The sequence below is a fragment of the Molothrus ater genome, chromosome 1, assembly GCF_012460135.2.
Source record: "Molothrus ater isolate BHLD 08-10-18 breed brown headed cowbird chromosome 1, BPBGC_Mater_1.1, whole genome shotgun sequence".
NCBI classification, from domain to species: Eukaryota; Metazoa; Chordata; class Aves; order Passeriformes; family Icteridae; genus Molothrus; species Molothrus ater.
Genome location: NC_050478.2, coordinates 135,394,176 through 135,410,918, shown reverse-complemented (window position 1 = coordinate 135,410,918; position 16,743 = coordinate 135,394,176). Strand labels below are relative to the sequence as shown.

General features: G+C 38.6%; 1 protein-coding gene across 1 annotated transcript; it reads left to right on the top strand.

The window, feature by feature from the left end:
• The first annotated feature begins 339 nt into the window (after positions 1–339).
• On the top strand, positions 340–15,583 carry LOC118701749 (carbonic anhydrase 3-like). Its single transcript, XM_036406604.1, has 7 exons — positions 340–439; positions 1,324–1,521; positions 8,375–8,493; positions 9,327–9,419; positions 10,270–10,335; positions 11,201–11,356; positions 14,403–15,583. Exons 1-7 carry the CDS (start codon positions 394–396, stop codon positions 14,520–14,522), a joined length of 798 nt encoding a protein of 265 aa, XP_036262497.1. The 5' UTR covers positions 340–393; the 3' UTR covers positions 14,523–15,583.
• The last annotated feature ends 1,160 nt before the right edge of the window (positions 15,584–16,743 follow it).

Below are 16,743 nucleotides of genomic sequence, written 5' to 3'. Positions count from 1 at the left end.
CTGGCTGATCCGGCTGCGCGGTCGCCCATGGATGCGCACCTATTTCACTTGAATTTGAAAACTATTCCTACGTTGCCCGTGCCGAGTGCTGGACATTCGTGCTTTACTATATTCTCCCTGGCAGGCGGTGGCAGCCCTTTCCCCGCGCTGGGCATTCCCGCAGATGTCCCGGCCCGTTCCTTCCCCCGCATTCCCGGGGGACAGCGGGAGCGGGGCGGGCAGTCCGAGGCAGCGCCGCTCTCCCCGCCCCCGGCTCCGGGGCCCTCCCGGGTCCGTCGGGCGGCGGGGACGGGCATGCATTTGGCGGGAGTCTATAAAAAGCCGCCGTGAGGCGAGGCCACCGTCCTGCCAGAGCCGCCGGCAGAGGCTGGGGCGCGGCGCCGGCACCGCACCATGATCAACCCCAACTACTACCCCTGGGGCTACGACAGCGACAACGGTGAGCAGGGGGCCGCGCCCGGCCCGCTCCTCCCGGCACCGAAACCCGGGCGAAACGGGGACCCCGCTTCCCGAGGGAGCATGGCGGGGATGCGGGCTCCAGGCGGGCCCGGGCTCTGCAGGTGACGGGGCCGAGGCCGCTCGGTTGTCGCTCGCAGGCACGGAAGAGGCGAAGCTGGCGGAAGGAGAGGTCAATGGCAGGGCGTCTTTGAGTTAAATAAAGTCAGTTTTCCTACAGTTAATGTAAGTTAAAATTGGACATAGCAATATGTCCAATTTAGGGCAGCCCTCATGCAGGAAGAGCAGTGCTGGGCTGCAGGCCCCGCCTGCCTGGTGAGGTTGGGATATTGGTGGTCTCTTGTTCCTGCTCTCTCCTCTGCTGCTGGAAGAGCAGTTCAGCATTGGTCAGGCTTTTTCCACATGAACTTCTTGGTAAAACTATGATGATGATTTAATCCACGTTTCAAATTCTTGGCATGTCCAGGGATCAGTGGCCTTTTCCATATGGCTACATGGTGCCATATTTCAATAATTTGGGTATATCCCATCCTATTTCCAGCCACTGCTGGACTTGGAGTATACACCTCTGGTTTTCTTCCTTGGCATATTATCATTCTCCTAATTGTCAGTCTTGAGGTTGCTGTAAGAGTTTAGGTTCAGTTGAAGGACTTTAAGTATCCAGTATTCCAGCTAGAAATCAATCTAGTTGCTTTTTATACAGTGAAACTCTTGACAGGGCATGAATAACAACTAGGCAATTACTTATTAATGCATTTAAATTATGTTCTATACTTAAGCAAAGCCAAGCTTGTGTTAATTGTAACAAGTATAATTCATATCTCTCTGGAAAAGATTTTCCTGATTCTTCTCTGTACTTTTTTGTAGGACCAGATCAGTGGCACAAAAATTACCCTTTTGCAAAAGGACGCCATCAGTCACCAATTGAAATCAATAACAAAGAGGTGCATTATGATAGTTCTCTACTGCCATGGTTTGCTAGTTATGATCCTGGTGCAGCTAAGACCATCCTCAATAACGGGAAAACCTGCAGAGTTGTATTTGATGATTCATTCGATAGATCAGGTCGGTTTTGTTTTCATCTCTGTCATTACATATAAGTGACTGTTTCTCAATTTGCATGGCAGAGCCTGCTCTGACTGTTCAGGCTCTCAGAAGGGTGCTGTGTACTGCCTGTGTGTGATGTAGAGGTTTCTCTGACTGGGTACCCTGTGCTGCTGCTGCTGGCAAAGTCTGAGTCTCCTTTTAAAGTTCATCGGTAAAATCCCAGGGAATGGAGAGAGGTGCAAAGAAACTTGGTACAGGGTGAATTAAGGTGTAAGATAAATTTCTGGGGCTGCAAAAAGTCATTGCAGTTGTGTTGCTTTTCAGGATGAAGGAGGCCCAGACTTTTTCTGTGAGAACTGAATTCCATTTTGCCTATTTGAGATGCCCTGCAGAACATCTTAAATTACAGTATTTAAAAATTCTATCCATGTAATTTGTGATAAATGAAGTAACAAGCCAGATGTTGCCACAACGTCATGGCATTTAATCAGTTGAAAGTCTTTTTGGCATTAATGAGGTTTTGTCTTAATGAAGATTATAGGGCTGATAAATTTAATTGTGTCAGCTTTTATCCAGTTACATCTATGACAGCATACAGTGTACAGACTTATTTCTTACCTGCATTGAAACTTACACTTTCTATATGACTAGGACTGACAGCTCTAATTACTATGAGAAATCTTACTCTTAGATTGTTTCTTGTTAAGTATATATGGACATGGATTTAATTTAATGGATTTTTAACTCATTAGTTGGGTTTCATGCAGCTGAGGATCAAAATGTATGTATGCTGGACTAGTTAATATACTATCAAAACTCACAAATTAATATGCAGTTAAGAGTTTTGTAACTTTGCTAGCAAAGTGGGAATTTTCAATGTTATTTGAAGAAAAATATTATTAATGTCAGTTAAAATGATACAAAAGTAAAGAAAGGTAGCTGTGGCATATGAGATCTCCATGACTATTACCATTTTTTACCATCTGTTGTATTTGTTAGAACTGCATCAGATATACCAATGGTTGCATCTTCTGCATAAAAATAAAAGTGTAAGCATTGTGAAAATAACTCAGATTTTGAATTGGAGGGAGTATCCAGGCACAGTAATCTACAGCATGTATGCAATGCTCACCACAAAGAACAGAAAGTTTCAGAATGTTCTGAAATTTTTTTCAGATAAACTGCTTAGTAACTGTTGTGTTTTGATCTCAGAAATAAAAAGAGACTCACTGCAAAAAAAGTAGGTGCATATCTCAACTCTTTGAAGTCAAGAAACATTCAGTGTTTGTTGTTATGTCTCCTTTGTTATACCATTGCCTGCAGAGTCTGTGGGTGGTGTTCTTTCTCTAATATAATGCTAATTGCAGGACACATTCCCCTGTGCATACTCCTACTGACTTGAACACATTTTCAGTTTTTTAGGATAAGTACAATGGCTTATTTTTTATGTAAAAGAACCACCAGCTGCACAAAACATACATATACAATAGCAATCATATAGGAATGAAGCTTTTATTCCTTTGGACAAAGATACTCATTCTCTCTATGTCTGTGTATATGTCTATCACTCTGTCTATCTGAATTATTTTTGAGTTAACCAGAAAACTAAGCATTTATTTTCCTGACTTTTTTCAGTTATAGTGGTCATACCTGTATGACCCATATCTGTACTTCTGTCTACATTTTCATTAGTTTGGATAAAATAGATTGCTGAATAAATTGCCAAGGTGAGTGATGAAATCAATTACTTTGGATGTCTCCAAGTTTTACATTCATTGTATATCCTGCCAAGAACAGTTGGAGAATTCACAATTGAGGACAGTTTCTTAAATTCAAACAATTGAAGTATCAATATCATCCAATGTAATTCAGGTATTATGTTCAAAATAGGCCTTATTACTTTTATGCTTAGGGTTTGCCTAGTGGAAGGGATTGGTGAATTTATTTCCAGCTGTTTATAAAGTCTGATTGACTTTGAGAATCTGCTACAAAATTGAAAGCTTTGCTGACTTTGCTGACAGATGAAGTTGCTATAGGAGCAGTATCATTCCTCTGCTGCCTATCCATCCAAGTCAATGGATTCCTGTGGATTCAGTTTTCTGTCTTACTGTACCCATGTAGATGGATCTTATGCACTGTAAAATGATTGCAGGTGGGGGCTGGAGTCTGAAAATTAAGGAAAGATCTGGGAGCTGAAATCAAACCTAGGTAGCTGGGCTCAGTAGAACACACCAGAACTTGGGTACTTTGGCAGCCTACCACTGCTGTGTTTTTTTGGCCTGGTTGGCAATTCAGATACTCTTTTAGATCCAGCAGTGACCCATTTTTGGTTTGAATTAGGGCTGAAATCTTATTTCCACTATCAAAATCCGTTTATTTCTAAAATTCATAAAATATTCATATCATAGAAGTGTCCTGAGAGCTTCTAGCTGGTGGGACTATTGTCATGATGTTCTTTGAGATGTATAACTTCCTTAAAGTTAATGACTATTTGGCTCTTGTAATACCTTGGTTAGATGGTTATTCCAGTGTTTGATTATTTGAGAAACAGTAAAGATACAAAAGTCTGGTAATGGAACCCAGACAGAGCAGCTGGACAGAGATACCCTGAGGTCACATGGATACCTGCCTTTATCTTCCCTCTTTCTTTGTTGTTTTTGTCGGCAGTTCCTAAGGACTTTCATCAACCAAACAGATTCCTACTTCTTCTTTTACTGGCTTTCAGATGGGTGACATTTAAGGGTTTGGAGTACCTCAGTGCAGGCACACATTCTTACAGGCTTACCTTGATGCTGTTTTCAGACTCTTTCCTATCAAAAAAAAAAAGTGGATTTGAAAGTAGATGATGCAAAAAAGAAAAAAAATAGAGACAGTTACTGTAAGAAGTCAGAGCTTGTTGCTAATCAGCTCTTTTAGTATGGCCAGGGCTTGTGGCCAGCATTTCCTCAAATACTCCTTTGTGTGAAATCTCATTTATTTTTGCAAATGAAATTTTTCATTATCAACTTCTGGTAAATGAAACATTCATTTTTTCACTGGTTTTATAGAGTGAAGACAAACCCCACTAACTTTAATTGAACCAGGGGGAAGTCTGTCCATAGACATTCTAGTTTTGGTTGATTCCTGCAAAATGTTACTTAACATTTTGTCTGCTGAATTTACACTGTAGAAAATCAGTAGCTGTTACAAAAATAGCACCACTAAATCCCAGTACTTTTGTAGCTGTGGTACCACTCAGTGGCTGTACTGCATAAGGCAAAAGGCAGCAAAGTTAAATTCTTCCTTCAGTGTAATAACACATTTGTCATGTCTCCATGAAGGTGTTGAGAACTCCTGAACTTGGGTACAGAGAATTTAGGGCTTGACCTTCTGTTAACTTTGAATTTCCATTGTTAGAATTAAAAGTGCTTGACTTTTAATTCTAGTCAAGAGCCTGCTGAGGCTACAGCTACACAGAGGACTGACAGTTTTCTGTCCCTGGAGGTGGGGCAGCCACACAGATCACAAATGAGTATGAATTGGGAGCTCACTGATGAACCGGCTGTGATCCACGGGCACAAAACTGGCAAAGATGTGTTACAGTGTAGGTGAGGGTGGGTGGCAAGCTGACAGGCTTCTGTCTGATACTTCTCTTTCCCAGTCTTCCCTAAAAGAGTACAATGTTGCATACAAAGGTGCTACATGTCTATTCAGTGCTTGCTTAAAGAATATTTCAGTGAGAACTGAAATTTGAGTTCCAAAAGCTTTTAGGAAACACATTTTATCCCTGCAGTTAGCTGGACGGTTTCAGTACAGAGATCCTCTTCTGAGCAGAGGCTTTCTTATGACTTTTAGAATGTGCCACTGATGTGAAACAGCTGTGGGTTCTGTACTGCACTGTTAGATTCTATTATGAAGCAGCATAACAAAGGTAATGTATCTTTTCAATTGTCATGCAGTAGTACATTTCTAATTTAATTCCATTGGGGTTTACCAGTGCATTTAATGGATTTGGGAGGTTGTGTGATCATAAATCTTCCTAGAACAGTCATTTCTTGTCATGTTTATAAACACAACTCATCTCATAAGTCTGCTTTGTTCTCTGTGGGTTTTTTTCATCTGCCTTTACAGCAGACAGGGAACACTTTTGTGTAGACATAACTTTGCCAGTTTTACTTTTAGCGAGGGCAATGACAATTGACACTAGCACAGATTAACAACCAGACCCCTACAGGGTTGGTTGCTGCTCAGCAAGTGGATGCACATATTTGAAAAGCTTCTTGTCACTTTTCTGTTGTCAAGGGAACCCAGCTAGTTGAGATAAAGTGACTGGAGGAGCCATCTCCACTCAACTACATGACACCTTCCTTTTGTTGTGTCACAGAGTGAGAGACAGGGTTTTTTTGACTTGGTTACATCCTTCTGTGTAACACTTACCCTAGTGATTACACTGAAAGTCAAAAAAAAGCCTGTTCTTTTATTAGCCCATTTTGCCTCATGCTGCTCAGCTGATGACAGATCAAATAAAAGGTGAGCTTTTTTCCAGAGCAGATGTCCATGTAGGATTGTTTCGTGATAGATCATTCTTCACTGTGGATGTGTGGAGAGCACAGAATTTGAGCAAGACAGACTGACATTTTTATATCTGGTATCAGGCACTGATGGGTCACTGAGGGTGATGTGCAAACCCATTTGGAGTCAGTCACTGAGCAATGGGATGAGAGTTTGCAACAATAAGGCACTAAAAAGGAGTGAATACTTCTCTCTCCTGTCTTCCTGAGCTGATTTGTGTATTCCTGCACCTGGGCCGAGTTACATTTTGGTAATTCTACCATGACTCTCAGATATTTAAGGTGAACATTTCCTGTTTAACAATTGTCAGAAAAATTCCCTCTTACATGTACTAACATTGTTGAAAAATAATGTCAAGATACCATCTCTTCTTTTATAAACTTTATTTTATATTCTTTTTTTGTCATGTGGTTGTGCATTTTTATTTGCATAGTATTGAAGCCCAAGAGGGTAAAGATATGTTTAGAATTTAAGTTCCAAAGCACATGCTTAAAAATACAAAAACCTTACTAATTTTGAGCTATGTATACATAGTTTGGGATTTTTAATGTTTTAAATATTAGAGAACTTAATTCTTGTTTATTTTTGTTTATTTTTCCCTTTTTAAAATGCAGGAAGATTTAATTTACTTACACTGTCATTTCATGTATATTTATGTTTAATACTACACACTTGTAATTACAAGAAAGGAAATACCTTTTTGTCCTTCAGGAGATGTTGTTTGCATCATTCTTTCTGCTTAAAGTGTGCTAGGTAAAAGTTACTGCCTATTTATAGATGAGTAAAACTGGAATGTGTTGGCATGAGATGATGCAGAGCTTCACCTAATGCCCAATCAAAAATGTCTGCTGATGGCCCATCAGTGGAAATAATTACATACTTTTACCTTAAAGAGGATTACTTGGCCTTACAGATCTATTTTAATGGAGAATTGATGGCCTTGTCAACTACTACTCTTACCCTGACTGTGTTCACCAGTTATTCACCAGTTATGAATGTCTGTGGGAAGAAGTAAAAGGAATTTGTTGAGAAAAACAGCTTGCTCAACTCTTAGTGCTGTATTTCTTGAGATGATAATGTATTTAATTATTTTCAGATTGAAGGATATTTTTTCCTCTGGCATATAAAGAGCAGTTCTTGAGAACTCCTGAAAGTTTTATAGGAATGCTATAACTTCTATCCTCAAAAAAAGTGAATGAGAATAGAGTATCTTCTAGTATTTGGTGAATGTAAATATGTTTTTCTAGTTCTTTGATTCTTTCAATAGACCACCTCCATTTACAATATTATTTATAAATGGTAACATTATTTAGAAAACTGGATATCATTCATCAATGGCTGGACTTTTCTTTAGGAAAATAGCTTGCATTCTTAGTGTTTGCTTTTCTTTGGTTTATTTTCTGCATTCTTTCTCCTCCTCCATAACTGGAGGGAGCAGCTATTAGAGCAGAAGCAGCATCACTGATTTCATAACTCTTTAAACAAATAAGTCATAGCCTGCAGTAATATACACAATTTTGTTGTGTTTTCTGGGAATTTTTTTATCATCTAGCACTTCAGTAGTTGATCTTAATGCTGGTTATATTTGTGTACTTTCCCATCAGCCAATCCTAGATTCAATTCAGGAGGAGATTAAGACATCTAAATTTAGGTGTTTTATTGTGGGATTTTAAAAGTTGGTGGGTTATATCTAAACTGCCATTTGAGGAACAGAGTTGGAGTTCAAGGAATCCAGAGAGCAATTCAGGTCACTGTTTTGTTGAGTGTGTACTTTAAGGCAAGTAGAATTACTGTAGAGGCTTGACTGTTCTGATTAGGGGTTACTTCAGTTACCCAAACACAGGCATCCTGTGACATGTTTGATAACCTAATCTATTTCCCCTTGCCTCCAGATTTTGGTTTAGAATGTACCAACCTTCCAGATCCTGGATCAGATCTCTCAGTCTTCCACAGATCCTGGAAGATCTGGATCTTCTACCAGATCTTCCACAGATCCTGGATCAGATCTCTCAGTCCTGTCCAGATGTCTCTGGACTATTCCAGAAAGTACTAGGTGCACATTCATGTACCTGAATTAAACCAGTGATCTCTGGTGACTGTAATGGAAGCCTAGACACAAGAGTTCTCCGCTGCCTGTAGGTGCGTATGGCTGGAGGCGGTTGCCTGACATGTGGCTAAAATCAGTGCAGATTTTCAGAGCACAGGGCATCTGTACAGCAAATATGTAAATACATGAGTAAATATTGTAGATACATATGAATTTCATTTAAAAGCATTGGGAGATCTTGAGTCTGATGCTGTTGCAGATTATCAATTGCAGTGCTGAGAGGTGGGCCACTTCCCGGAGTCTACAGGCTGCGGCAGCTGCACTTCCACTGGGGCTCATCTGACGACCACGGTTCGGAGCATGTCGTGAATGGAGTGAGGTATGCAGGAGAGGTAAGACTCACCACTTCTTGCTTTAAAACAGGATGTAAAATAAAATTTGGCACTATTGTTCTGTTGGGACGAAATTTGTCATTTCTCTGTTTTTCTGGAAGTTCTTTCTGTTTATTTATCTGTGCCTTTTTATTCTTACTCCCATTGATTCTTATAAATCATGTTGAAGTCATTCTCACAGCAGGAGAAAAGAAAAATTCTGTGTGAAGTGAAGGTTTCCATATTCTCAAACCAGTGTGGTGTGAAACAGCACAGCAAGACTGAATTACTCAGATGCAGTCCAAACTTCCTAAAACAGTATTCTGAAAACACAGAATTATAGTAGAAGTATAAAATTGCACTGAGAGAAAGGGGTGGGAAGAATGAATTACCTTGATTCTTGAGCACCTTAGGATTGTAAAGAACATGAGAAATGTAGACTAATAATATACATGAATGACATTCATATGGATTCTTTGATAGAATTGCTGTAACTCAAATGCCAAATGGAAATGAGTCACATATCAGTAGAGGATGTCTGAACTGCATGGTCTACCTGATTACTTCAGCAACTTTTGATCAGCTTTAAGATGAGATTACAGTTATTTTTTTCAATTTCTTATTCAGATATTAATAGTTTCTTTTAAAGCAAATAGTATAGTTATGCTATTAGATAGCTAGATACAGCTATTAGATTACTTTGCTGTCCCTTTTTCATCTCTTTTTTTGGAAGACCTCATTATCACCCCTTTTTTCCTCAAACTTACACAGTTATATGAAGAACTGTAAATTCAGCCTTCTGATGGCTTGCTGTTGAATAATGGGGCTTTTTACATGTTTTCCTCTGTTTCAAGCTACATTTGTTACACTGGAATCCCAAATACAGTAATTACCTTGATGCTAAGAGAAGAACTGATGGGATTGCTGTTTTGGCCATATTTTTGCAAGTAAGTAGAAGCATGCAACTTTCTTTGCATTGATACTATGAAGTTTCTATTTTAGAGGCTTAAAAAAAAGCAAAACTCTCTGGTGGGTATATTTTCTAGGGATCCTACCACATTGAAGGGGTTGACTTTCAGTAATGTATCCCTTTCAAGTTACAGAGCATGAGTCATATTATCTCAAGTGGTATCCAAAACTACACACACTTGTCCCTGCAGCTATTGTGTCACTATGTGGCTCATGGAATGGAGACATGTGTCAGAAGTAGCCCTCTCACCAACAGCAGTCAGCTGTCTTTTTTGCTAACTGGGGACAAATTTCAAGGACATGTATCTCTTCTAGGTTTTACATGAACTTTCTCTCAAACAAAATATCTCACAGGCAATATACATATTACTCAGCCTTTTTTTTTAAGTCCTTTTAGGGGCATGTAGCCTTAGCCTGAAATATTAGCTGTTGCTCTCTTTTGTTTAATTCATATTCACTAGACTCAGAACTAGAGATAGAAAGCTGGATGTCTTTTTTGAGATCATCAATTGCAAACAATATATCTGACCATGAAATGTGTGTTGTGAAATTATCTGTTATGCTAAAATTTCTGTACTGAAACAATTTCCCCATTTGTATCATAATATCTGTTGGGAGATACAGGCAGAGGTAACAGACAGAAGACATAGCTTACCAAGCTGGTAGGGGTGATAGGTTGGGTTAATGCATTATAATTTTATAGGTGATAGATGTTTAGGTAGATGCTCATAGGTTTATAGTTGATAGATGCTCATATAGAAAAATAGGAGAAAGAAGAAACCTGGTCAAGCAGAACTCCTTGCTTAGCTCACACTTTGTTCTCTACAGGTAGGGGAAACTCCCAAACCAGAGATGAAGAGAATTCTTGAAGAAATAAATGCTATCAAAACAAAGGTAATGATGTTGAGCTTTTCATTATAGGAAGATTGCTCAAAGTCTCAGGACAAAAAAAAAAGAATAACAATGTCTGACTTCCTAATTTTCAGATTCTGCTCTGCAACATTTCTAGAATATATTTGGGAATAAAACCATGAGTAGCTTTTCCTTAACACGAAAAGTCCTTTCTTTCATTTACATAAGAGCCTTCTTTGACTTTAGCAGGGCATATGAGTTTGGCGAAAATGAGCAATTTACCCAGTCTTTGCTCACCTAAAAACTAGGCATGTAACCTTATTGCCTCAGTGGGTAGTGCCAAATAAAGGGCATATTTAGAAATTGGTCCATTTGGTGTTAATATATAGGCTGCCTAATGGATCTCTGGAAATGCCACTGAGTAGACATTTGTGTCTTAGATAACATTATGTGATAAATCTTACATTTCATAGGCTGTCTTGTTTGTTATTAGCACAAATATTATAAAAGCAGTACCTGTCTCACTTCATTGCATGATGACCTAATGCAATATTCAATAGATAGAATTTCCATAAGAAAGGAGGCCAGAAGGAGGAGTATTTCTGCACAGAAATGAGTGAAACACATTGGTACTGGCCGCTGCTTCACATGAATTAGCTGAGGGAGCATCAGGGAGTTTTCTGTTTCATTATGCTTCTCTGGGCCCATCTGTGAGGGTCATTTGGTTCCCCTGTCTCACTGCACCATTATACCTTGTGTAGATCTGTGCTTACTTTCCTCAGTTCATACATTTGCAGTATCTGAGTCACTCCCCGTTTCTTAAAATAACAGAGCTGCAAGTGAATCTTGGCTAGATTTGTTGAAGTTTTCTGTTTTGTTTTGTTGTGTTTTTGTTTTTATTTTAAAGGGGAAAAATGCTCCTTTTCCAAACTTTGATCCCTCAATTCTTTTCCCTAAATCTCATGACTACTGGACATACCATGGATCTGTCACTACTCCACCTTGTGAAGAGTGTGTTACCTGGATTATTCTTAGAGAGCCCATCATAGTCAGTTCAGACCAGGTAAACTTCACCCTTCATTTTATTTACATGCAATAACCTGAATTTATTCTTTTCACAAGGAAAACAGTCATTGGATTTGTGAGAAATTGCAGGATTAAAAGGAGAGTGAAGAACTACCCCATATCCAACGCCATGGTAGTTCAAGCCCACAGACATCAGAGAGCTTTTTAAATCAGTAAAAACATACCATAGTGTAGATGGTCAGGGTTTTTTTTTTCAGAAATATCATTTATCAGAATACAAATGTAATGGGACTGGTGATTCTATCTGCCCTGTATTGCAGATGGGAGTGCAAGTTGGAAGTGTTGAATTACATGCTTGATACCTGTTTCTGGAAGGCATACCAGCTAAATTGTCACAAACTGGAGCAACATCAGCTAACTACAATTTATTGTTAATATCAAAAACTTCTTTTGTCACTTACTGTAAAGAAGTATTTCTTGTTGATTCCTATCCTAATTTCCCCCCAACCCACTTACAGGAGTTTGAATGCCCTCTTTAAGCTCATTTCAGCCTATGATTCCACTCTTACCACACAAGTCAGTTTTCTCACTTGAGGTTATTCCTCTAGTCAGCAGACTAATGATGCAATACCACAGATTTCAAGGCTCCAGAATACAAAGCACATGAATATTAATCAAGAGACTGACATATTATGTAGGTATTATATTTAGACACAAAACTTCTCATTTTAAGTTTTCAAGATGATAATGTGTTTAGTGCATTCGTTGATGTGGATGTTATGACAAAAAGGAAGTCTTTTTATTTTCTAGTACTTTTTATTTAAGTGGCTCTTTATCTTTTAAGTAATATAACTCAGGTATGATGAGAAACTTAGCTGGCAATAGATGAAATATGGTAATGTGTTCATATAACTTACGGCTTAATTTTCTGAGCTTATTGAATTGCTCTGCCTTCTGTTTCCTTGTCCATCCAAAAATTAAAATACAGGGGCTATTTTAAAGTGTGTACTTGTGTTAAAAATACAAATATGCTGTTACTGGTTTCCACCAAATGAATCATCTTAGATGTTTATATTACAGAAGATCAGCTACAGATTATATTAGGAAAAGTGTAGTCATTATTGAGCATCTCTTATTTAAAATGCATTTTTAAAGAAATAACTAATCACATTATTGATCCAGCTTCATGAAAAGACTTTTTGACTACAGTTTTGTTTGGGTCATGGTCTTTTTCTCAGCTGTTCTAAAAGTAGTGAGTTTCAGGAAACATACAGACTGTTCTTTAACTATCCCTCCTTAGAAAAAATGGAGCATTTAAGTGGAAGATGAAATTGCTACATAAAGACGAGACATTGGCTCTTACCCTGAGGTAGCTGCTTTTCAGGCAGTATTGGCAGCGTGTGTGAGTTATTGTCTAGAAATACAATATAAATACTTCCCTCACTCCAGAGTGCCTGCACTCTAAATAACGTATTCATAAGAGGATTGTGTTGCCAATTATTTCTAATCCTAGACAGTGTAGTACCATGGCAGCCTCATTAATAGTGATTATTTTAAGTGTGTGTGCATTTGCAGTGGATTTCTTGGATGCTTTTGCAGCCAGATGGTAACCATATATTAGCCACAAGGGGAAGTGCAGTCGCTGCAAATCAGTGCTCTGCAGGAAAATCAATTCACCAGAAATCCCAGGGAGATATGGTGTGGGTGGCCTAGCTGCTCAGATTACTTTTAATGAAAGAGCAGGAATTTAACTGTGGAATAACTCTGTCTAATTGCAGACTAATTTTTTCATCTTTATGTAATTGTAGCCTGAATACATGTTGGTTTTTTTACTGAGTAGAGCAGATCTTCCACAAATAATAAACTCCAGCACCCTTCTCCAATAGTAATTTATCAGTTTTAACAAAACTGATGAACAATTTTCATCTCTTCCGTACAAGTTATTCTTCATCTGAAATCTGAAATTTAATTTCAGAATATTAATCCATTGGATGCATATTATGCTGGTTATAAATGTGATCCCATCATTTTTGAGGCAGACTGAGATGGCTGGCTTTTCTGAGCTGTTCAGTGAATAGTAATGTTGAGATGCCCAAGCTAGCTCAGTCCAGAAACTGGAACAAGTTTAATCACAGTGAACCTAGGCTTTACAATCTAGACAGAAGTTCTGCTTGTATTGGCCTTGAAGTCTGTACTGAAAAGTAGATACCTCAGCATATTGAAGCTCCTCACAGACAAAGGTGATGCATCCCTGCATGGGGCTATGTTTTCAAGTTACACATGGGAAATGTGTGAGTGCTTTTCACAGTAAGTCATTCAAACAGGGACAGGTTCAAGTGTCTGAATCACAGCTGATGTGCTTTGGGTCTAGTGCAGTGCGTGGTAGTGACAACAAATGAATATAGGGTATCTGTATACATGTTGCATCCTTTGAAAATTAGAAAGCAATACAGAAAGAGTATTAAATAATTTTGATGAGTATGGGCAGAACTGTTCATATGGCATCTCTTGAAAAAGGAAACATACTTTGGTATGGCCAAGGAGATTCAAGCTGCAGACCTTGTTTACAAGCCATTTGAAACCTTCACCAAGTCTTTATCCACATTTAAATTCCACTTCCTGCTTCTAATAATGAACTTCTTGTGTCACTGCAGCAAAATATATCCTCTGCTGCAGACCTACCATGAACATGAACAATTAGTTTATAATTCAGCTTTAAAACCTTGTAATTCTAAAGCATTCTTAACAATCAGGCACTAAGGCAGGTTAGAGTCTGAGAGGTTTATTACAGCATGTGCTGCTGTATTCACATTTTCTGAGTGCTTCCCAGAGTTTCTGTGTCTGTACACAGTTCTGTAGACAGTACCTAAATGACACTATTTTTCACAATGCTGTTCAAATAGGACCCATTTTTCTGTTTGGATTATTCAGAGTTCTTTTGGTGGTGGGGTGAAGGACATCTTCACAACTTTGAAGGAGACTTTTTTCCCCAGCTGGACCAGCCTCCTTAGTTTAATTGTTGGGCTGTGGATTTGATCCCAAAGGATTTCCAGTAGGACACTTCAGTTTTTCCTCTTCTGCAGATGGCAAAGCTCCGCAGCCTCTCCAAGAATGCCGAGAACGAACCCGATCACCCCTTGGTTGATAACTGGCGCCCGACTCAGCCGCGGTATTTCAGGATGGTGAGCGCGTCGTTCCTCTAGGACCTGCCTCCTCTTGGGTGGCTCTGAGAGAGGCAGCCTCTAGAAATAAGAGGTGGTTTTGTTTGTGTCCTTTACACAGAACTCCAGCTGTAGGTCTGGAGGCTGAAACTTGAGTTGTGGAATGAGAATTTCACTTTCAGAGGATAACATTTATTTAGGCAAATCCTACTGTTAAAATGGAAGTAGAGAGTCTGTTTGGTTCTTCATGACTGCTTTAACATTCGCTTTTGTTAATAGTTCAAAGGAAGAAGGAAGATGCTACTACTAATTACAAGACAATTTCCTATTCTGCACATGACCCTTGATGCTTGTCTGATTGCATGCTAAAGAGGTTTCAGTTAAGAGAAGTGATTGTTTTCACCATTAAAGACATATTTTTCAGTAGATGTTTTCAGCATTACCCATATCCAGCTCTGAGCTGCACCAGTTAATCCACAAGGCATTCTTGGAAATTATAAACTCTTTTGGTCTTTGGTACGTAAAATATGAAAGGACAGGAAATTGTGTTATAATGACTAATAAAGAGCTAAACTTTTACTTTCTTAAAACAATGGACAGGTGAAGTAGAGGTCTATTCTGAAAATTGTATTCACCGAGTTATATGTAGTTAAAACTATGGGAAGGGGGAAGAGCTCTTTCTTTTTGTGTCACAACTGGTTCTCTTTATTAGAAGACTAATTTCCATTTTAATATTGTAGCAGTCAAGGTGACATAAATTTTGTGAAGTTGTTCTTTGTATCCTTCGTATATATTTTATTCATGTATGCAAATAGCTTTTCTGTGTAAAAAGGGTGTTAAAATAAGAAGAGTCCTTAGTCTTTTTAATTATTTTTGAGACAAATTCTCATTTCATATACAAATGTAATCAATCCTGCTGTCAATGAAGTTTGTGCATAAACATCTGAAACCACAGTTGGACTCTTAATCAAAATGCAATTGACCAACATGTTCTTGTCTCTTGTTTTGGCACAAAGAGCAATGAAACAGGGTTGTAAGCCTCTAATTGAATAACACTATTTCTGCATTAAAAAGTCAAATAATAATAAAACATTTACTTAAGATTTTTTTGTTTTGTAGTTTTTTTACTATTTAGAAACATGTAAAAGTACAGAATTTTAAAGAAAGACCTGTCAATGTCCTCTGTGTTATATCTTTATAGAAACTGATGATGTGTAGTATCTTTTTCAGATATTTTTTTGAACTACAAGAGTACTGATTTCACATGACACCAAAATAGCCACATCCTTGAGACATCCACATCTATTCTTTTAGTGAGATCATCTCTATTCTGACAATAGCTTTCTTGCAACATCATATGAATCAACTTCACAAGTTGATTGCAGAGTGGAAAAGTTCAGTCTGTATCCAAACTCACTAAACCAAAAGGTAATTTACCACTGAGCTCAGGAAATACAAAGCATGTACTGCTCTGGCAGTGCCTGGATTCTTGGCTGCCATGTTAAGGGGCAGGAGGACATTGCTGAGCTTGCTGATGGGAGAAGGGTAATGATCCTTCATTACAAAAAGGAAAATTGAAGCAAAAATTGATTTTCCAAAATGCTTAGTTTGTTGTGAGTTACAAGGTAAGTTGTTTTATAAGGCTCTTTATTAAACTGAGTTGCATATCCTAGAGCAGGCGCTTTTTTTTCCTTGCAATTCATGGTATTGCAAATCTGGAACAAGTAATCTCTGGGGTTTTTAATGATATGGTGGCTTCCCAGTCATGCTTTGCAAAGGAGCTGTCTGGGTGCTATAAATGAAGGTGAGGTAAGCCTCATCCTCCAGAGCCATGTTTATTAATTTGGAAACTTAAAAGCTGAAGTAATCTCTTGAAAGAAAGTGTCATTTGACTCTTCCATGCAGTTGTTTTCATTTTATCTGTATTTATAATTAGTAAAAAGTAGACTAAATTCGACCCAGGAGAGCTGCAGATAGGAGGAAGTGTGTGAAAAAGGGTTTTGGCAGTTGTTTTACAGACCCTGTTCCTATGTTCAGGGACTGCTGGAAGCAATGATGACAGATCCAGAAAACAATGGTACGGCAGGCATCAGGGGAAAAATGGAAAGAGTAGAAGGAAAATATAAAGCCAAAGAATGGGGGTGGGGGTGCTTCAGGGACCCTGTGAATCACACTGTAAGCTGAATATATGAGGAGTTTAGGGAGAGTTTTGAAGGCAACAGGGAGAAATATGGGGTGCTGTGACTCAGCATTTAGAATGAGC